The 18,855-nt window shown below is 37.5% G+C and overlaps 1 protein-coding gene across 1 annotated transcript; it reads right to left on the bottom strand.

Annotated features, from left to right (window-relative positions):
- Nucleotides 1-13,118: 13,118 nt before the first annotated feature.
- On the bottom strand, nt 13,119-16,578 carry LOC108973653. Its single transcript, XM_018941045.1, has 3 exons — nt 16,439-16,578; nt 15,369-15,491; nt 13,119-13,263 (listed from the first exon to the last, which is right to left on the bottom strand). Exons 1-3 carry the CDS (start codon nt 16,576-16,578, stop codon nt 13,119-13,121), a joined length of 408 nt encoding a protein of 135 aa, XP_018796590.1.
- Between the last annotated feature and the right edge of the window lie 2,277 nt (nt 16,579-18,855).

Genomic DNA, 18,855 nt, shown 5'->3' on the forward strand with positions numbered 1-18,855 from the left:
TAGGCTTTGCGTAATTTATGAGTGGAAAGTCGTTAATTTTCTTTACCAAATATATGAAAAGCATTAAATCGCTCAGAACAAATTTCACTCTGGGATTGAAAAAAATTAACAAGTAGACACTTATAGTCTGGTAGGCTCGTGAGCCACGTAAAGACCAGTTTTGTCCTTAGCGATCCCAGATGGAATGCTGTTACGTATTTCAAGATAACTACTCATTCTTCAAGATGCCATCGCTTGACGCGAATATCAATAGGTTCTGCGGCCTTTCTATAGGCACCTCTTCCATTATTTCATACCGTGGGGCTCGCAATGGTTTCAAGCATTGTTTTAATAGTGCAAGCGTGTGCCGCCACCTGACACATACATATACATATATACTACAGGATAATTTTGTTGTACAAGAAAAATCTCCTTACTACGATAGGCTTTCGTGAGACAAGTACAATATTAATAACACCGTTAATAACGTAATTTTCTTTCGACGAGCAAGGAATTTAACCCTCATTTCGTGCAAAAGGTACGCAAAATCAAATCAAGTTCCTAATAACAATACATACACACCCATGTCAACACGTTTACTGCAAAAATAAGCGTGTATGCGGAAAGGCTCCAACCTTTGGGGATGATTTATAATTTCGTTAAGAAGAGATATTTCATATTTCGTGAGGGGATTTAACTACATATTAATACGCGTATACATCATATATGACTTCTGCTGTGCTTGTTCAAAGGCACAAGGAAACATTGGCCACACACTTCAGATAAGCTTTCGTGAAATGGAGCGTGAGTGGAAGATGTGTCGAAAACAATATATTACTTAGGGGTGCAAATGCACAGCTGGAGATCTGTGGAGCAGCTGTAGAGGTGAGGAGTTTAAGTGCAGCGTCTACAGACGTTAATAAAGGCATACAGGCCATACATACGAATGAAAAAAAAAAAAAATTGGTGTATGTAAGTCCAAAACCGTGAAAATGAAGTTTGCCGGTGGAGTAAAAAATACCCTCAATTACACATACATTCACATACATATATTCATATATATATTTATTTGTGTTATTTGAATGCCCCAGAAATCTTATTTGGAAGGCATATCTAATGAGCTTTTAATAAGAATGCGAATATGTGTATAGATGTGAGGGTTTCCCATATATTTTGAAGCTAGAGGCAAGTGTTGATTGCTAGAGCTGAAGCTAATATTTGTAGATATATGTATGTGTCTTTCTAAGTAGATATGTGCATCAAGTATACTGTTCACTTGTTAAGTGGAATTTCGGGTATGTTATTTGTAAGATGAAGAGCAGGGAGCATAGTTCCATAATTTAGCTCTACATCAGGGTGGTTTGAATTAATGCACGCAGATATCAATCATTTATAAAGATCGGTGGCTGTCACCCAAGCATGATAAGGATTTATGAATATACATAAATTAACTAAAAATCTTTATTGCAAATATACTTTCTTGCCATTAAAAATCTTCTTTGCAAAATTCTTGGTCGAAGTCTCTTCCATTCATGCTTTGTTTGCAATAATATTACAAATGGAGCGTTCTACAAGTTAAAACTAAAAGTTAATGTGTATTATGAAAATTAGCCGATGAATTATAAAAAGAAAAATTCAAGACTAAACTTTTTCAAGAAAAAATATTTCCCAATATAAAAAAGATTTGTGCGTATTTATCTCCAAGGTTTAATAATCATTGTGAAAATAGGGACAGAAAAGGTCCTAATATTGATTTTTCTAGGAGTCAATCGCAATCATTGAAGTACTAATCATCTTAAGCAGGAGAGATGTACGTACAGGGTTTGTCCGGAATTTAATAGGACTGAGTCGATTTAAAAAAATGTATTGAATCAATCGTTACAATGCTTTAAAGACTTTCAAAACAGGGTCCTTATGCGTCGATGCAGCGCTGTCAGTACGATTTCCAAGCATTGAAGGCATTCCGGAAGGCATTCTCCGGAATACCCTTGAGAGCCGAGGTGCATGCTGCTTGGAGCCCCTCTGTCGTCTCAAAATACTTGCCTTTCAGCGGCCTGTTCAGGCAAGGAAACAAAAAAAAAGTCCCGAGGACCACATCTGGGCTGTAGGTCGGCTGCGGAAGCTTTGGGATGCCTGCCTTGGTTAGGTAGCTGTTCACAAGAAAGGCGGTGTGAGACGGGGCGTTGCCGTGGTGCAACTTCAAATCGGCTCCGATGTCTTGTTGGACCCGATTAACGCTTCGCTTGAGTCTCTTGAGGACTTCCACGTAAAACTTGGCAATGATGCTTTATTCAGATGGAACAAATTCATGGTGGAAAAAAGACAATGAGCATCGTTTCACTTTGGATTTTATCATTCATTAATGACCTCTTTCCGACCCTCCTCGCACCGAAGCACACCACTTCTTGGTAAAGAAACATCTAGGTAAACCTGTTTCATCATATTAAACGTCTCTGTTGCAGATTTACCAAATCCAGCCGGCGCGGGCACGCCCCTAAGTACAGTCGCAGTGGAAGAAAATGAATCCTATTACTTTCCGTAAAAATCCTGTATATTGATTCAACTCCGAGACGAAAAATTAGTTTTATTGCTACGGAACATCACTAGTATAGTACATGAAAGATGCCCAATAAGAAATTGTATATGAGATTCCAAATACTGAAAGGGGCTTGTTTGTAGTCTTATAGGTTCTTTCTAATTATTTCTTCTTCAACTCAATAAGAAGTACCCGAAAGTTACTGCTAAGATCAAGTTTTGGGAGAAACACAAAGATAATTACACGTTTTTGTTCGTCTAATCATTGAAGTGCTTTGGGGTTGGAGCTACCAGAATACCGCTGTACAATCTTTTTCCGTAGCATCTTTTTATTTCCGTTTTATCAGTTCCAGCGTAGTGTGAGCAACTTTCACAACATCATTATTCACCAATCGTAATCGATATTGAAAAATGAAAAATCCACCAAATTAATCTTCGACTACTCTCATGCAACAATCATCTACAAACAATCAGCCAAGCGGCCCACCAGACAGTCGATCCAACAGCCAGCTGCCAACTTTCACTACCCCTACGCGCTGCTTACCGCACGCTATTCCGCTTTACCCCCCCAACTACCTCTCTCGCCTACACTTTCAGCGTTCGGTAGTCCTACATCCACTTAAATTGTGGTCAGCACCGTTACGTGCAGCAAGAGCAGCGGAACCGGCATCGATTTCAGTATCGGCCAACCGCATTTGTGGTACAATTTATTGACTGGATTTGCCGGCGAGCACGTCTCGAACGGCTTGCAACGGCGAGCGACTGAAAGAAAAATGCCTGAGGCAAAAAACCACGAATTGCTGCTGCTGTGGTGAAGGTAGGAAGACTGGAGCAAAGCAAACCGAATGAAAAAATGTACAAGCAGATAGTAAATAACAAGCAAAGACTCAGCTATTGGGAAGATTCACACATACGAGTACATAAAGTACGTATATGATAAAAAGTATAGTGGTGTTTTAGGTGAAGGCGTGCGTTGCTGGTCGAAGCAACTGTGACGAAGATGCATGAGAAGGCTCAACAGCGTCGAAGCGTGTTATTTACCCGAGAATTCAAAGCAAAAGTACTGTCGAGCTTACCAGCGCCCGCCTTAACCGCAGTGCTAAAAAATCATACGAGCTTACATGCATACATATGTGGTTAGTCAAAAGTGAACGGGTGGGGCGCTGCGTGACTTGTGGTTATTGTTCTTGCCGAGAATTAATGTGAAATGTTTATCCAATGCTTTGTGATGGACAAGAAGATGAACGTAGTTTAGTCGTTGGAGAGTTTATCGCACAGCGTCGGGATAAATTGGATGAACTGCTTGGATTGGTGGCCCGTCAGACGCCAAATAAACGGCAGGCGGACAGACTGGTTAGCAGGCAGCAAGACAAATAGACAGATAGAAAGCGAGACATGAGCAATCTTTGTACGTACGAGCATTATAGACATGTTTACTCGTAGTGGACGTGAAAAGCTGCTGTGCACTACTGACAGCCAGCAGCAGTTGTCAGTTGTTGTGAGTAGTACTCATACATGTGAGTTGATGAGCATAAACATATGAGTAGTATTAAGAGAAAAATGTACAAAACGACCGCGAATTCGGAAGCATAATTTGTGGTAGCTTATGAAAGACATATGAGTACAGTTGGTACAGTGAGTAAGTCTGATGGAAATTTGAATGCTTATACGTTAATTATAGTTAAAGCTTTAATTTAAAAATAGACATCACGTCAACAATATTTCACCAAACCAAGTTCCTATTTCCGAAAGAATGGCTGAAATTAAATAAAAGTGAAACACTCCTTAATGATTGTCTTCACCCATTAATTTTTCCAGCATTTTGATGTCCAAAATATTTCTGAACTCCCGAGTTTAGTAAATGAAATATAAAAATATTTAGGCAAGGCCTATCGATTACGGAAAGAATGATAAGTGCCTTGAAAGATCACAGAATAAAATTGATGGAAAAAATGTGTATACAATATTCTGGACTTCGAAGGATTCATTTTTTTATTCAAACACTTATAAAATGGCGTTCTAATACAATTAATGTAAATTAAGTAAAAATCGATTTGGAATATTTTGGGACCGCTGAAATGGTCATAATATAAGCTCAGAAGAAATTTTAAATCAAAGAAATGGGAATCCCGAATAAAAACAATTAACAATTTCGGGATCCCGAAAAAATAAAAATTGTAAATTAGTTCCGTACCAAAAAATACACGATGATGCAGCAGGAAAAAGGTAAATATTATGAAAGTTTCAACTATAAATCGCTTATGGTTGTCACTTAAGTTGTTCTGATACAATTTGTGTTATTACAAGAATCATTGAAGATTATCTAAAATATATCAAATCTTCGCTAATTAGTTCCAATTTGTTATAATAGGTTTTTTGAACACATCTGTATCATCTATAAGCTCCACTGTAGGCTATTTTCGAGCACTTGCGGCTTACTCGCTTATACTCCAAAATCATTTAGGAAATCAAGTAGATATGTGAGAGTGTCTAGCAAGTGCATACGTCGGTACATATGTATACGATGAGCATATATTTGAGTATATGATAAGTACACACGCAAACTTACGCACACAAATACTCCGCAGCGAGGGTCCAGCTCATAACGCGCATATTTGCTCAGCCAGTACACTGACGGGACTGTTGGCATCGCTGAAGATGAACTATTTGTGCGTTTAGTTTGCCAATGTGTTGAATGCGTTGCGAAATGCGGGCAACTGAAGTTTACACAGATAAACTAAACGCAACTCTATTTGCGCACAATTTTACAACAAACACTTATGTGCAAACCAACACACAACACAGATATATAATATATAGTTGTATTTGTATGTGGCGTCTATAAATAGTTATTAGATGCATGAATGCGCGCTGAACACAGCCAGATGGACAGACATAGAAATGGAATTGCAATTATGTGTATTATGAGTTCACTAATACATACACACCCACATATATGTATGCACATTTGCTAATACACTAACACAAATATTTGGTTAGAAGTGTGTGTGTGCCTGCATACCATTCGGACATATCGGCTTACGCCATAATGTTGCTGATACTCAAACACTCGCACACACACACACTACTCCATCCAAACATTTTCTCTCATTGAATGTTACGTATACGCCATGGCGTGTGCTTCAATTTGGTTAACTGGCATCATAAATATTTAAAGCGTTTACAAGGCACACGCACACTGACCGGCATACCTGTTTACATGCAAATATAAGTATATGTACATATTTACAAATGCAAGCCTTAAAATTATTTATACAAAGTTGCTGCGGAAAAGCTACAAGCAAACCTTGTTAGTGCTTGTTGGCTGCCAGCCTGTCAGCCTGTTTTATTGCCGGCCTTTGTTGCTCGCATACCATTCAAATATTTAGTTGCTGCTAAAGTCCTTTAACCATTAATCGGCCCCAATATTCCAGCTGTGCTCACAGGTAAATAAATACCATTAATGAGCCAGCTGGGTATTAGGTAGGCCTGCCGGTGCGTAATAGAGCCTTTGAAAAATATTTGTGTGCAAATTTACATCATGCGTGAGGCTGTGTGTGCTTGTGCGCTTTTGTGTGCGTGCATGCCATTGAGTGCTAAATTGGAATTTTACTTTCATGTGAGAAATTGTATGCGTAAAATGTCAACTGGTTAATTTGGGTAAAGTAAAACGCTTAATTAGTAGTTTATAGAATTTCGTTAAAACGAATAAATGTTTTACATATGTATGCATGTTTGTAAGATAATGAGCTAATTGAATTGATAATCAATTGAGGGTAAGGCTTTTGATTGAAATTAAAAATTTGAATACAATTTGGAAAGCTTTAAAGTAAAACCTAAGAGAGGGGCCAAAATATATATATATATCACAGCTTTTTAAACGAAAAAAAAAGCTTTTAGGTCAGGTTCCCGAAAATTAAAAAAAAAAAAATGGTTATATACTAATGGGTTGTCAAAAAAGTCTTGCGGTATTTTTATTGAATTTTCAATTGTTCATAAAATTTTTTTTATGACTCATGCCCAGCTCTTGACCGATGCTACGACTGCTACGATGCCGGTCTCTTTCGACCAATTCAGCGATTTATCGCAGTTTTCGACGACAGGCCTTCCGGAGCCAGGCGCATCTTCGACCACCTCTACACCAGAACGAAAACGTTGAAACCATCGTTGTGCGGTGAAAATGGAAASTGTATCGGGTCCATAAGCTGCACAAATTTTATTGGCGGCTTGAGATGCATTTTTGCCTTTATCGTAGTAGTACTGTAAAATTTGCCTTATTTTCTCTTTATTTTGCTCCATGTTTGCGACGCTATAACTCACGAGCGACTTAAAAGAAACGACAATCAATCAAACATGTGTTAGCGCGTGAAATGAGCTTTCCAAAAAGGTATAGCATGACACGATGCGACGAATAAAACTAGAACTACGCGCTCACAGCGCCAATTTTTTTAAACCTAACCTCACATGATATTAAGAAAACGCAGACTAAAATATACGGCTTTGAAGTTTGGTCCATACAGGTATAGGGCCTTGGATTTTACTTAATTATGAAATACATACAATCGAGGGTATGTCTTGAATGTAAAAATAGCATTGCATTAGCAACACATTATTCTCTGTCTTTAGTATTAGTCCGATTTTTTATGATAATTTAACATATTTTTGCGTTCAGTTCCTAAGGAACCATGTTCTATAGATTATCTTTTTTCAATAGCCCTTTTTTGAGAGATCACGGGGCAGTCGTATCAAGTTATCGTGTTATTTTTATTTAGTATTTTTTGGCATTTCATCATGGAATGATTTATGCTTGAACAAGGTTTAAAAACCGTTCAATTTTACTACCAAACTTCACGTGCTGAAAATATTGTATTTCGCGCGCTCCGCTCAACATATGTCGACATATTTGTCCTACTGAGCGTACCATTCGCAACACCATTACCCATTTTGAGACCCAGCGTTCATTATTACATTATATTAGACCGAATAGACCACGTCCAGCACGCGGTGAAGAAAATATGGCCGCCGTAGCTGAGCGTGTACAGAAAGATCGTGGAGAATTGACTCGGACTGACGTATGGAACGACTTCTCGCATATTACGACCTTAAAGTGAAAGCGTACAAAATACAGCTTCTGCAAAATTAAGCCACGACATCGCTTCGCATTTGAGACGAAGAGCAGCCTTCAGAGATTCAAGAACTGACATTTCATCCAAAAAAATAACGAAAATTATACCTGAAATTGAAGCTCGTGATCTCGTCGACATTTGGTTTCAAGAAGACGGTGCCACTTCCCACACATTGCATCAATCAAAGGAGGGAAATTGAGAGAACACTTAGCTTCAAATGCCCTATGTCTCATCTACGGTGATGATGAAAGGTCTTCAAAGTCCAAAAAAAGCATATATATTAACTAAATCACACATATATAGCTGAATATTTTTCCGTAAGACTTAGCTTCTGATCACATGATCTGATAGAATTTAGTACGTTATTAAGCTGAGCATATGCAAAAATTTTCTCGAATTTATTGCAATTCAACATACCAAACATAAAAATATTTATTAATAACATTTTATAAAAAAAACATTTAAATATAAAAATATTTTATGTACCAAATACATACATATTTATATGGACATGAAACTATTTTAGTCCTTTTGCGAAGAAAAATTCGAAATACCGAAAATAAATCACACATCATTGAAACTCCATTGCCAGCGATTCCAAAGCAAGTACGAACCATAGACTTCTTTAGACACCAACACCGTCATCTCACTACCAACTTGCCTCAACACATCCACCACGTGACTCATTGTTAGGCGCTCAATGGCAACAGATACGTGTTCGACTGTCACGTGCATTCACATTTAGATGCACAAAGTTGCGCTGGCGATTCGATATCTCGATAGCGTGTTGTATCTGATGGATGATCGTCTCCATGCTGCGTTTGATTTTGATGAATTTGTAGTTGATTTGTCGACTGATGCCGCACAACTCGTGCGAACTGCGCGCACTCAACGCCACATGTGACGATTTTTTCGGCAACAGCGTAAGCGTAAGCTTGGCGTTGCTCGCTCGCACGGGCATCGAGCGGACCGAGGTGGCACTGCGCGCCGTCTCGGGTACTTGACTCGTGCACTGGTATTGCGACCAAATGTTTGCCATATAGTTTTTATAGTTCTTCAGCAGCCAATCGGAATTGTAGCGTATGTTCAGGCGTCGCACCAGTCGTATAGATTCGTAGATGGAGCGTTCGAGATGGTGACAATTCTGGAGTGCGGCTTCAAGTACTTTCGTTTCATCCATATTTTGGCGGATGTGTGAATAATGGTAATGTGCTTTTTTTGTGTTTGCAGTGAAGCTGGAGCTTGACGCTTTTTTGTGTTATTTATTTTTTTTATTTACTTTCTGTTATTGTTTGATATATAGAACGCTGTTTGAAGATGTCATTGACGTGTTGCTGTGAAATAATCCCAGAATAAGAATCTATTTTAGATATATATATATATATAATTATTTATATTCTTTTTTTAATTTTCTTTATGTTAAAAAATTTTGAAAATTTTTTTGTCAAAACATTTTTATTCGTTTCTTTATTTGTTGTTTCTTTATGGCACTTTTAATTATTTATGTTTCCAATGAAAGGAAATTCAATGTTATACTTTGAGTTTTTCTAATACCAAAAAATCTTTGAGAATTTCGTAGTAAATGATATATTTTATTTCCGATAAAGTACCTAGTACATGTTTCAAGAATTCTCTCCGCGAAGACTAATCTTTTCATAACATAGAAGTCGATTTAACACTTTTTAAACGAATGGGACATCTGCTAGCAGTAAATTTTGCATATATTTGCAATGTGACAGCTTTCATATGCATGAAAAAATGAAAGCTTTTAAGCTTACGATCGAGCTTTATATGTAAAAGTGAAAAAATTAAAAATTCATAAGCTTGGTAAGGAGCTTTTAGCAAAGTTTTCATTTCAGTGAAAAAGTTGAAAAGTTTTAAGCTTAGAAAGAAGCTTTATATGTGAAAGCTTTTATTTAAGTGCAAAAATTAAAAATTTTTTAGCTTGAGAAGGAGATTTAGATGTGAAAACTTTCATTTAAGTAAAAAAACTGAAAGCTTTTATGCTTGAAAAGCTGCTTTGAATGGGAGAGCTTTTACTAAAGTGAAAGAATGAAATGCTCTTAAGCTTCGGATGGAGCTTTAGATGTGAAAACTTTCATTTAAGCGAAAAACCTGGAAGCTTTTAATCTTGGGAAGGAGGATTATATGTGAAAGCTTTTATTAATGTGAGAAATTTTTAGATTTTAAGCTAGATAAGCAGACATAGACGTGGAATCTTTTATTTAATGGAAAAAACTGAAAGCTTTCAAGCTCGAAAAAGCGCCTGGGACGTGAAACCTTTTATTCGAGTGAAGAAATTAAAGTTTTTAGCCTTCTCTAGCTTTAGAGATAAAAGCTTTTATTTAGGTGAAGAAATAGGTAGCTTTTAAGCTTATGAAAGAGCTTTAAGTGTAAAAGCCTTCATATAAATGAAAGAAGAAAAGCGTTTGCAATGGAGCTTATCTCGTTGATGTGAAAAAATTTAAATCTTTCAGGCTTGAAAATCAGCTTTAGATGAGATAGCACTCGTTTATGGAAATCTGTTAATAACATCCTAATGGCATTTAAACAACGCCCATACTATCAATAGCTCCATATAAAATGTTCTCTTAATTTCATACGCCTCAGCAACCAATTAAGCTTTTACCCCTCCAAACACAATTGAAATTCATTTGAATGCAAACCATGTTGCGAGGAATAAAGCAAAATTAACAACGAAATTGATCGATCTTGTTGTCGTTAATGAATTATTGGTATGTATACGGAGTTTCCCTGCTCCAACCATCAATTGAAAGCAGTAAAAATTTCCTCTAACCGCACGCAACCCCGAAATTAAAGTGAGCAACAATCGCCATTGCTAAAATTCAACCGATATTAATATAAACAAAAGAACACACAAATACAAAAGCAACAACGGAATAGTGAGCGCCACTTAACCCCAGAAAACTAAATTTCGTTCGTGTGTCGGTAGCGCGTGACGACGCTAGGCACTAAGGATGGGAAAGGCAGCTGAGGAAGTGCGAGGCGGCAGTGGCCGAAGCAAAGTGTTGGCAATTGTTATGCAGGCGTGCGCGTCTGACAGCGAACAGCAGCAGCTTATCGCTCTAATGGCATAAACATCCGAGACGTGAGCGCAATGCCAATGAGAGTCAAGTCCAGGCAAGTGGCTTGGCGTATAAAGCAAGAGACGTTGTTCGACACTGTGTTCAGCTATTCGTGTGTGTGTGTGCGCTCAGTGAACAACACGCGCAAACCAAATCAAGCCAAACCAAATCAAAAACTTCCCAGTCAAAGGCGCATCAAACCAAAAACCTAAAATGACTGAACGAAAGCAATGCGCTAACCGTAAAAAAGCAGCCAACTCGCGGCGGTTGAGACAGAAATGAGCGCGCATACCGACAAAGTTGCAGCGCGATGCCGCACTTCAAGCGACAAACAACACGTTCCCGCTCATACCTATTTATTTGTTTCTGTATATGTTTGAATGTTTGTTTATGTAACGGTAAGTATAACGGTGTATGGATGTAATCAACTTTTCAACAATTTCAAGTCAAACTCCTCATTGTCTGTGCGCCGCGTTCGCATCCTAGTGGTTCAATGCAAACCGCTCGAATTTGCTCACCACACCGCCGGCAGCTCATGATATGCTGCAAAACGTGCCACGGAAATCTTTTTCAAAATTCAATTCACACATTTTGTCAGTTGTCGATATTTTGGGCCGAGATTTGCAATGCGAGTAAGCGCCGCTGGCGGTCAGCCCCGCCCCATTGACTACGAGTAAACAGTGTTTTTGCTGGCGCTTCACTTGGGTTGGGCTCCCCATCTCATTACTAAGTAATACTACTCATATATATCAGTTTTGTTAGTCAGTCGAGATCTCGCCGTTTGCGCTTAATCACACGCATTGCAATTTGTTGCGGCGCTTCGCGCTGCGTTGAGCGTAAAATGAAGCGTGTGTGTGTGAGGAAATTGTACGGCATTACTTGCTGTGGCTACGATATGATATGTCAATGCAGAGAGGGAAAAGTCTCGCATGTACATACATACAGTAGCTGAAGATTTTGGGTGCTATCGATTGCACTTTAGATTTTAGTACTGATATGGTAGATTGTTCCGTATCTGAACGTTAATGAGTGTAGTTGGAGAAGATATCAGATTTATGAGTTTAAAAACAACTGTTGTTGAATTTTCCTTTTATTCGATTAGCCGAAGAAATTGAAAATTGCAAAACCTTCTTTATTTCTTTTTAGAATAGATAAAGAAGTCTTAGACTTAGTCTAAACCAGTTAAACCTAAACTTTATAGGAAACATAGGAAACTCAGCGCGGTATTCGGTGTGAATTATAATAGTAAAAACTGAGGTCCATTACGTTTTAAGAGGTAAAAAAATTAGGTTTAGATTAGGTAAAGAAGAAGTCCAAAAAAGGAAACTCGCCACAGTGGGTAGTTTAAGTAATAATTGTAAAAACTGCCGGTTATTCATTTTTAATAGAAATAAATAGCCAAATTTCATTTAGTCAAAGAAGGAGGCCAAAAAAGAAAATTCACCACAGTGGGTGGCCTAAGTAATAATTGTAAAAACTGCCGGTTATTCATTTTTAATAGAAAAGAATAAGTTAAATTTCATTTAGTCAATGAAGAAGTTCGAAAAGGGAAACTCACCACAGTGGATGGTGTGAGTTATAATTGGCAAAATTGGTGCTTATTTCTTTTCAAAGGATAAACATTAATAGCGTCAATTCAGTCAAAATAGATTCTCAAATATGGAAACTCACCACAGTATGTGGTGTTAATTATTATTGCAAAAACTGCTGGTTATCATTTTAAAAGATAAAAAGATTCTAGAGTTAGATTAGTCAAAACTGTATTTCAAAGAGAGAAACTCACCACAGTGGGGGGTTTAAAATAATTACTTTTACAAAGTAATTTTAATTATGTTATTTGTCATAAATATTATGATGAAATTTTTTATAGATATTCTTAGAAACCGTCAATATTTTATACTACTTCAATCGTAACTTTAAAAACATAACTCGACATTAGGAACGCTTAACTTTAAATAATATTAGGCAATAAATGGGTCCATATTTTAAATGAGAAGGCTACAGCCAAATGAGTTCTACTTAAAGGAACACACAATCCAAGATACGAAGTCTGAGCTCACACGAAAAGTTCGCAAATTGTTCGGAAGCTCGGGTCCCTAACATGAAGATGATAAATAAAACTTTGAATAAAAAGGCTATGGATATTTTATGTATAATATCTTTGTAAGCAATTATTTTTACTATTTTAACTTAAATTTCAAAGCAAATATTTATTGTTGCCTTTTATTACTTTGGAACCTGTCTATTCTTTGTTTTTCCTTCAGCCGAAATAATTTTCAAGTAAGTAAGTATCTCTTCCTCATTTGCAACTGATGCTTCCCTCTCATTCCACTTATCTCCGTTTTTTCTCTACTCCCATTCCTCCTATCTCACATTGCTCTCCGTAACCACTTTATCTGTGCTTCGTTTCACGCTTGAGTATCTCCTCCAAACGCCACCTTTCTTTGACACTCAAAACATTCTCCAATTGTTCCAGTGTCAGATTTATTTCACGTTTCGAGTGCAAGGGCGGCCAAAGTGTTGTAATGGCGAAGGTCCTATGGGCGAGAGAGCAGCGAAATGCGAGAATGTTTTATTTTCCTCCGCCGTCTCTACTAAAATATGTCAAAAATGTTTGAAATGTTGCTACAGTTGTTTCCTATTTATTACACTCTTCTATGTGCTTTTATTGTCGTTGTAGCTGGTGTTGGTGCTAATCAAAGTTTCTAACTGTAGTTGCTACGAAAGTGTTAACTGTACATAGTTAATTGCTTGACAAAACAACAAAAACAAAGCAGGTGTCCGAGTATTTGTGATGTAGATGGTTGATATTGTTGTTGCTTGTGCTTAGCTTTTGGCTCGTGCAGCCTTTTCAGTGTTTTTGTGGGCTTTGCAATTTCGGTGTTAAAAGCGAATTAAGCCAAGTGGGTCAACGAAAGGTGAAATAAATACTCAACAACGGTGTTAAGTTTTAGCGAGCTTAGTAAAATTGCTTCGGTTTTCTAGCTTTCTCCACGTTTTTAAATGTTCTACTGAATTTGTGATTGCTTGGGTGCTTAGTAGTGCTGGTGTGTATGCAATGAGATACACTTTACTTTTAGAAGAGAGGGGTGCACAAATTGGAAGATGTGTTAGTCAAATTTTTCTTGAATTATGTGTTTTAGCTATTCGCAAAAACTCGAAAATTTCGAACTTCAAAAAGTTAATTTTTCCCTACTGATGAGAAACCGCTAATGTAAGATTTAAATGAGAAGTTCCCAATTATTATTTTAGCATTTAATTTACAAGTTGCTTTTTCAAATATAACAACGTGGCAACACTTTTACCGGAGCTGCCAAAACAATATGTATAATTCAGTTCCTCGAAGAACAACTTTGGAATGGATCCTTTTCAAACCCTATAGAACAAAAATTTTTTGATTTGAAATTTTGAAGAACCAGGTGCCAGGTAATAAAGGCTTCGAAGGCAATAAGAGTGGACGGAATTGCCAAAAGTGGTTAACGGCGACCTTACGATAATATGACCGACGTTGGAAGACTCACGTATTGCCTTTACGACGATCTGGACAAGTGATTGGCAAGGAATGAATGATCTATCGAGCTGCAAAACTGCAAAAGTCGGTTGATCAAAAATACACACAGTTCTCTTTTTTGATAAAAGAGACTATAAGAACAGAAATCGAATAATACCTGCTCACAGTCTGGTGACAGTACAGGCTTTTATAATAGAGGTGACGGATCGTGATAACTGCAGAAAATGTTTCTTGTGCACTTATCTCACACTTACAAGCAACGCTTTAAAGGTTCGGGAGCTTCACGATAGTGAGTTTACAGGAAGTATTGAAACTCGTGTCATGAGCTGGCACCCAGAAGGATAACTACTTCAAATGAACTACGTAACGGCACTCTATCTGGCATCGTTAAGAACGAAAATCAGTCTATATGTGGCTCAGGAGCCTATCAGAGTAACATCGGCCAATCTTAGGGAATACTAAGAAATTTGGGATTCATTTATTTTTGATTTACGGAGAATATATTAAAATTCGAAGCCAAATGCTTCACAAATGTCGAGATGAACTTAAGAATCATGATTATTCTTCCAACTTATCAAAGTTACTCATAAAAATCTATAAGTTATTGCAGGTTGTTTTAAAATATTTAGCATACATATATATATGTGTGGGTTACCCTTGTATTATGACCTTAAAAACTACGTTTAGCGGAAATTTCTTTTATTGAAAAAAATGTGTTCATACTTTTTGAGAATGTGCAAAAGATACCTGGAGAAAATTTATCATAACACCTAAAGGTGTGCGACTTTGCTACATATACTTTAGCGCCCAATTGTAGGCAATAATAATTGTTAAACTGTTTTGTGCGCGATAAAACTAAATGATGATGCCTACATTTAGGATGCAATCGACAGGCGTAATTAAGATGACTGTACAAGCAATTTAAAAATTTATAATTAAATGTATAATAACAATACAGCAATTTAGAATAGTTTGGCTAAAAATATGTTTACACTGAGCTTATTACTTCACTGCTCGCTCGCTCGTGCAACACTTTTATGTTAAAAATAATGTTATATTTGCATTTGTGCTATCCAATTCGTGTATAACAAACTACATTGTAAAAATTATCCAATAAACTGGGGAACATACCTGTGAACACGCATCGCATCGATGGCAGTCGGCTGCATGAGTTCGTGCTGTTGCACTTCCTTACGGAACTGTGCATTGTAACGGCGGAATGCGTCCATGTAGCGCCGTTGGCAAACTTGCTGACTGCGCGCAGCGCAAATATGACAAGAAGGACAGCGTGGCGAGGGGCGAGAGGCGAGAGGCGGCGCAGAGCAGGGTAGTGCAAGGCAAATGGAAAGAAGTTGAATTGTTGAGATGCAATCGATGGATTACAGGTGCAGCAGTGAGAATAAAAGGACAATCATGTGAAATATGGAATGAAAATATTTGCTGAGCACACAGGAACGAGTAAGACGTGGAGCCAAGCAAGGTAAACCACAAAAAAAAAATAAAAAGAAATGGAACATGAAATGAAAACCACATAAACATAAAGGCAAAGGCAGTCTGAGACATGACTAATATGCGTGTGTGTGTGTGTGTCTACTGCTAGCTGGTTTATGTAAGATTCTATGAGCGTATGCACGAGTGCATTTTCGAAGCCCTTGAGGGATTTACAACTACGACACGATGTGTGCACTGCACGTACAAGAGCGCTAACTACTCGAGTACACGGATCAGCGCCGGCAGCAAACCGCACACAAGGTCCCAGCTAAGCATGGGCAGCACTGAGCGTTGAATGCTTGAAAGCTGGTTGCGAGGAAGCAAATCAAATCAAGCCAAACGAGGCAGTAAGGAAATGCAATTTCCTGACGAATTGTAAAAAGATTTGTTGCGCTTTTGCGTTGTCTTCCTGGTTGGGCAACAACAAAGTACACACAGACGAAAGCAGAGGAAGTACTCTAAAGTATAGCTATGTATATTGTAGATATGTGTTGTTTTTGCTTCAACTGCAATTGTTGTCACAGTGCATAGCTATTCACTGCCTTTGCCAACTGAATGTGTCATTATTATTTTTCTCTCTTTTTTCCTATTTTTAATACCATTTTTTCTATCCCTCTTTACGCTCAACCGCCCCCCGCTACTCTGTCAGCACTTGCCTCCTTTTTAAATAAGAATTTTTGTCTGTATTTTATTCACTATTTGCTACTCACTAGGTTTGCGTTTGGTTGGCATTGCTCGAGGATAGCGGCGGCCCGTAGCCAACACGTCGGGCGATAAGTACGCGGTACCATTGTTTTTGTAACGCATTCATCGGTCGCTTGAACGGATTTGTATCGTATTCCAATTTCATGTTGTCTTAAGCACTGCAAAGATACGGAAAGAAAGAAAAAATAAATACATAGTCGCCATTCAAATAAAAATAATGAGCGTCTATAGTATTTTGCTTTTGGGTGCAAGGCATGCTGCTGGGCATGGTGTATGCAACATGCGATGCGCAATTGCAATTTCACTTGATTGCTAACACGTTGCTTTGGCTTGTGCGGCTTCGCAATGTTTCACCTGCTCGTTCTGTTTGTGCGCTGTCTTGTGATTTTCTGATTTCGAAATTGTACTAAGGTATATCGCGGCCCCGTTGGTTATTTGCCTTATCGGATGGTGCAGCTCGTTGGTGACGACTGTTTGTATTGAACAAATAAATTGGCTAAGTATCACCCTCGCAAGCATATGTGTGTGTGTAGGTAAATAGTAGTGGTATAAAAAGGGTTGCCAATTGACCGTAATTGCACTGGAGTGCAAAAACAAAATATTGTGATTTTATGTTGTTTTAAATTGAATACAGAAGAATACAGAACGTATCTTTTCGGATATTAAAACAAAAATTTAAAAAAAGAACGCCTAAATTAGGCTTAAAATTGAATCTGTCAGACTATACTAAGAGCTTTAATCTCATAACAGGTGTGAAATTCGTTGCAGCTCTTCATCAGAAGGAAAGAAAGATTGGATCATCGAAGAAATTTAGAAATTAATCCAGAGACAATGAGGGCTAAAATAAGTTAGGGATCAAGCAACAATTAATCAACAAAATGTATAGACGAGATAAACTGGACTGATAGCCTAGCTTTGGAAGCCGAACAAGCTACACAACAAAGCAATATTAAAATGCTGTACGACTTTGCACGCAAAATTATCAGTTAAGGGGTTACACAGTTTTGAAGGATAAAAAAAATCGTTTTTTTTAATGTGAAATTAAGTTCTAGAATACCTTTACAATATTGTCGTAAATTTTGTTGTAAAGTTGATAAAGTAAAGTTGATCCGAGTAATAGTTTCGGAGATAAGGACTTGAGAACTTCTGCGTTTTCTCGGAACTGCGTTTTTGAAGTCGGTTGGTATGATATCTCACTGGAAATGGCGTCGCATTGACCGAGGTTAAAAAATATATTTGTATAAACAATAAAAAATTCGAATAAAATATTGCATTTTTTATATGAGAAAAAGATTGTTATAAAAGCCCAATGTTTAAGAAAATAAATATCAAGCAAACAATGCGATATGTAAACGTTTAATGGGCGCTCCAACATTATCCCTATCGTAACGAACAATAATACGGAAAACTGTCCTTGCTTTCCTCGAAATTTCTTAGGAAAAGCTTGATTTTGATAATATACTTGATATTTATCTTGACCAGTTCAATTCGAGTTAAGCTCATCATTTCATCAGCATAACTACTCGAGGTTCTGTTATAAAATCAAGTTTTCAATTTTACTTTGCATGAACACGAAAAAACTATCAGGCTGTCATTTGTAAAATGTATTGAAAACTATGCCAAATTTTAAATTCCAAAAAAATTGGTGTTTAAAAAATTAATTTTAATTAAAGATAAAAGTTTGTTTCCTCTTCGAATCGTCTGGAATCTTCTAATATGCGTTCATAACCTTCAGTGCATTAACTATGAGGGCCTTTGAGGTTACGCAATTCTTTTATTAAAATTTTTTAAAATATATTCACATTCATAAAATGCCGCTGTTTGGCAACCCTAAATGGCACCGTTATATATTACGTGCGATTCCTTATATATCACCAAGGCAGCCAATTTTGTTTCGATTTATTTTACCGCGTTTGTTTAACATTAAGGGGTCGAAATAAACGCACAGAAAAAAAATTTCGACGCGCAAATGAAAAAGGGTCAAACAGCGAAAAAAAATGAAGTTTAATTTTTGTGAAGCGCAGTTGCGGCACAACTGGGATCTCGGCATTGTTAAACTGTTACAGAGCAGTATGTTTGGCCAATAATTTATGGCGAACGCTAGTGAACGAATCGATATGTCATTATGGTGTAATGATGCCATTTCAACCCGAACGAAGAGAGGAGGAAAGCAAAAAGTAGCGTGAGTGAGGGCTAGAAAAGGTCAAATATGCTGATAAGCGAGCTAAGGAGTAGCTGAAAGGAGTAGTCTTAAGTGTAGCAGGAAGTTGCATGGGGAAAGGGTGTACGGGTCAATGACGCGCATCTAATGGCCATTGCTGCACAGCTGGCGTTGGTCCAAAAATAGTTTTGGATAAAAAAAATAACAAAGAATGAGAACATTGTAGCATAAATGCTTTTCTAATATAAATGCGCGCCAATT

The sequence above is a fragment of the Bactrocera latifrons genome, unplaced genomic scaffold (genome assembly GCF_001853355.1).
Source record: "Bactrocera latifrons isolate USDA-ARS-PBARC rearing strain unplaced genomic scaffold, ASM185335v1 scaffold_5, whole genome shotgun sequence".
NCBI lineage: Eukaryota > Metazoa > Arthropoda > Insecta > Diptera > Tephritidae > Bactrocera > Bactrocera latifrons.

Coding starts and splice junctions, on each gene's coding strand:
- LOC108973653 (XM_018941045.1), bottom strand. CDS start 16,578: ATGAAATTGGAATACGATACAAATCCGTTCAAGCGACCGATGAATGCG. Junction 15,492..16,438: donor GCCAACCAAACGCAAACCTA/GTGAGTAGCAAA, acceptor CGCTGCGCGCAG/TCAGCAAGTTTGCCAACGGC. Junction 13,264..15,368: donor GATGCGATGCGTGTTCACAG/GTATGTTCCCCA, acceptor TCTCGCCCATAG/GACCTTCGCCATTACAACAC.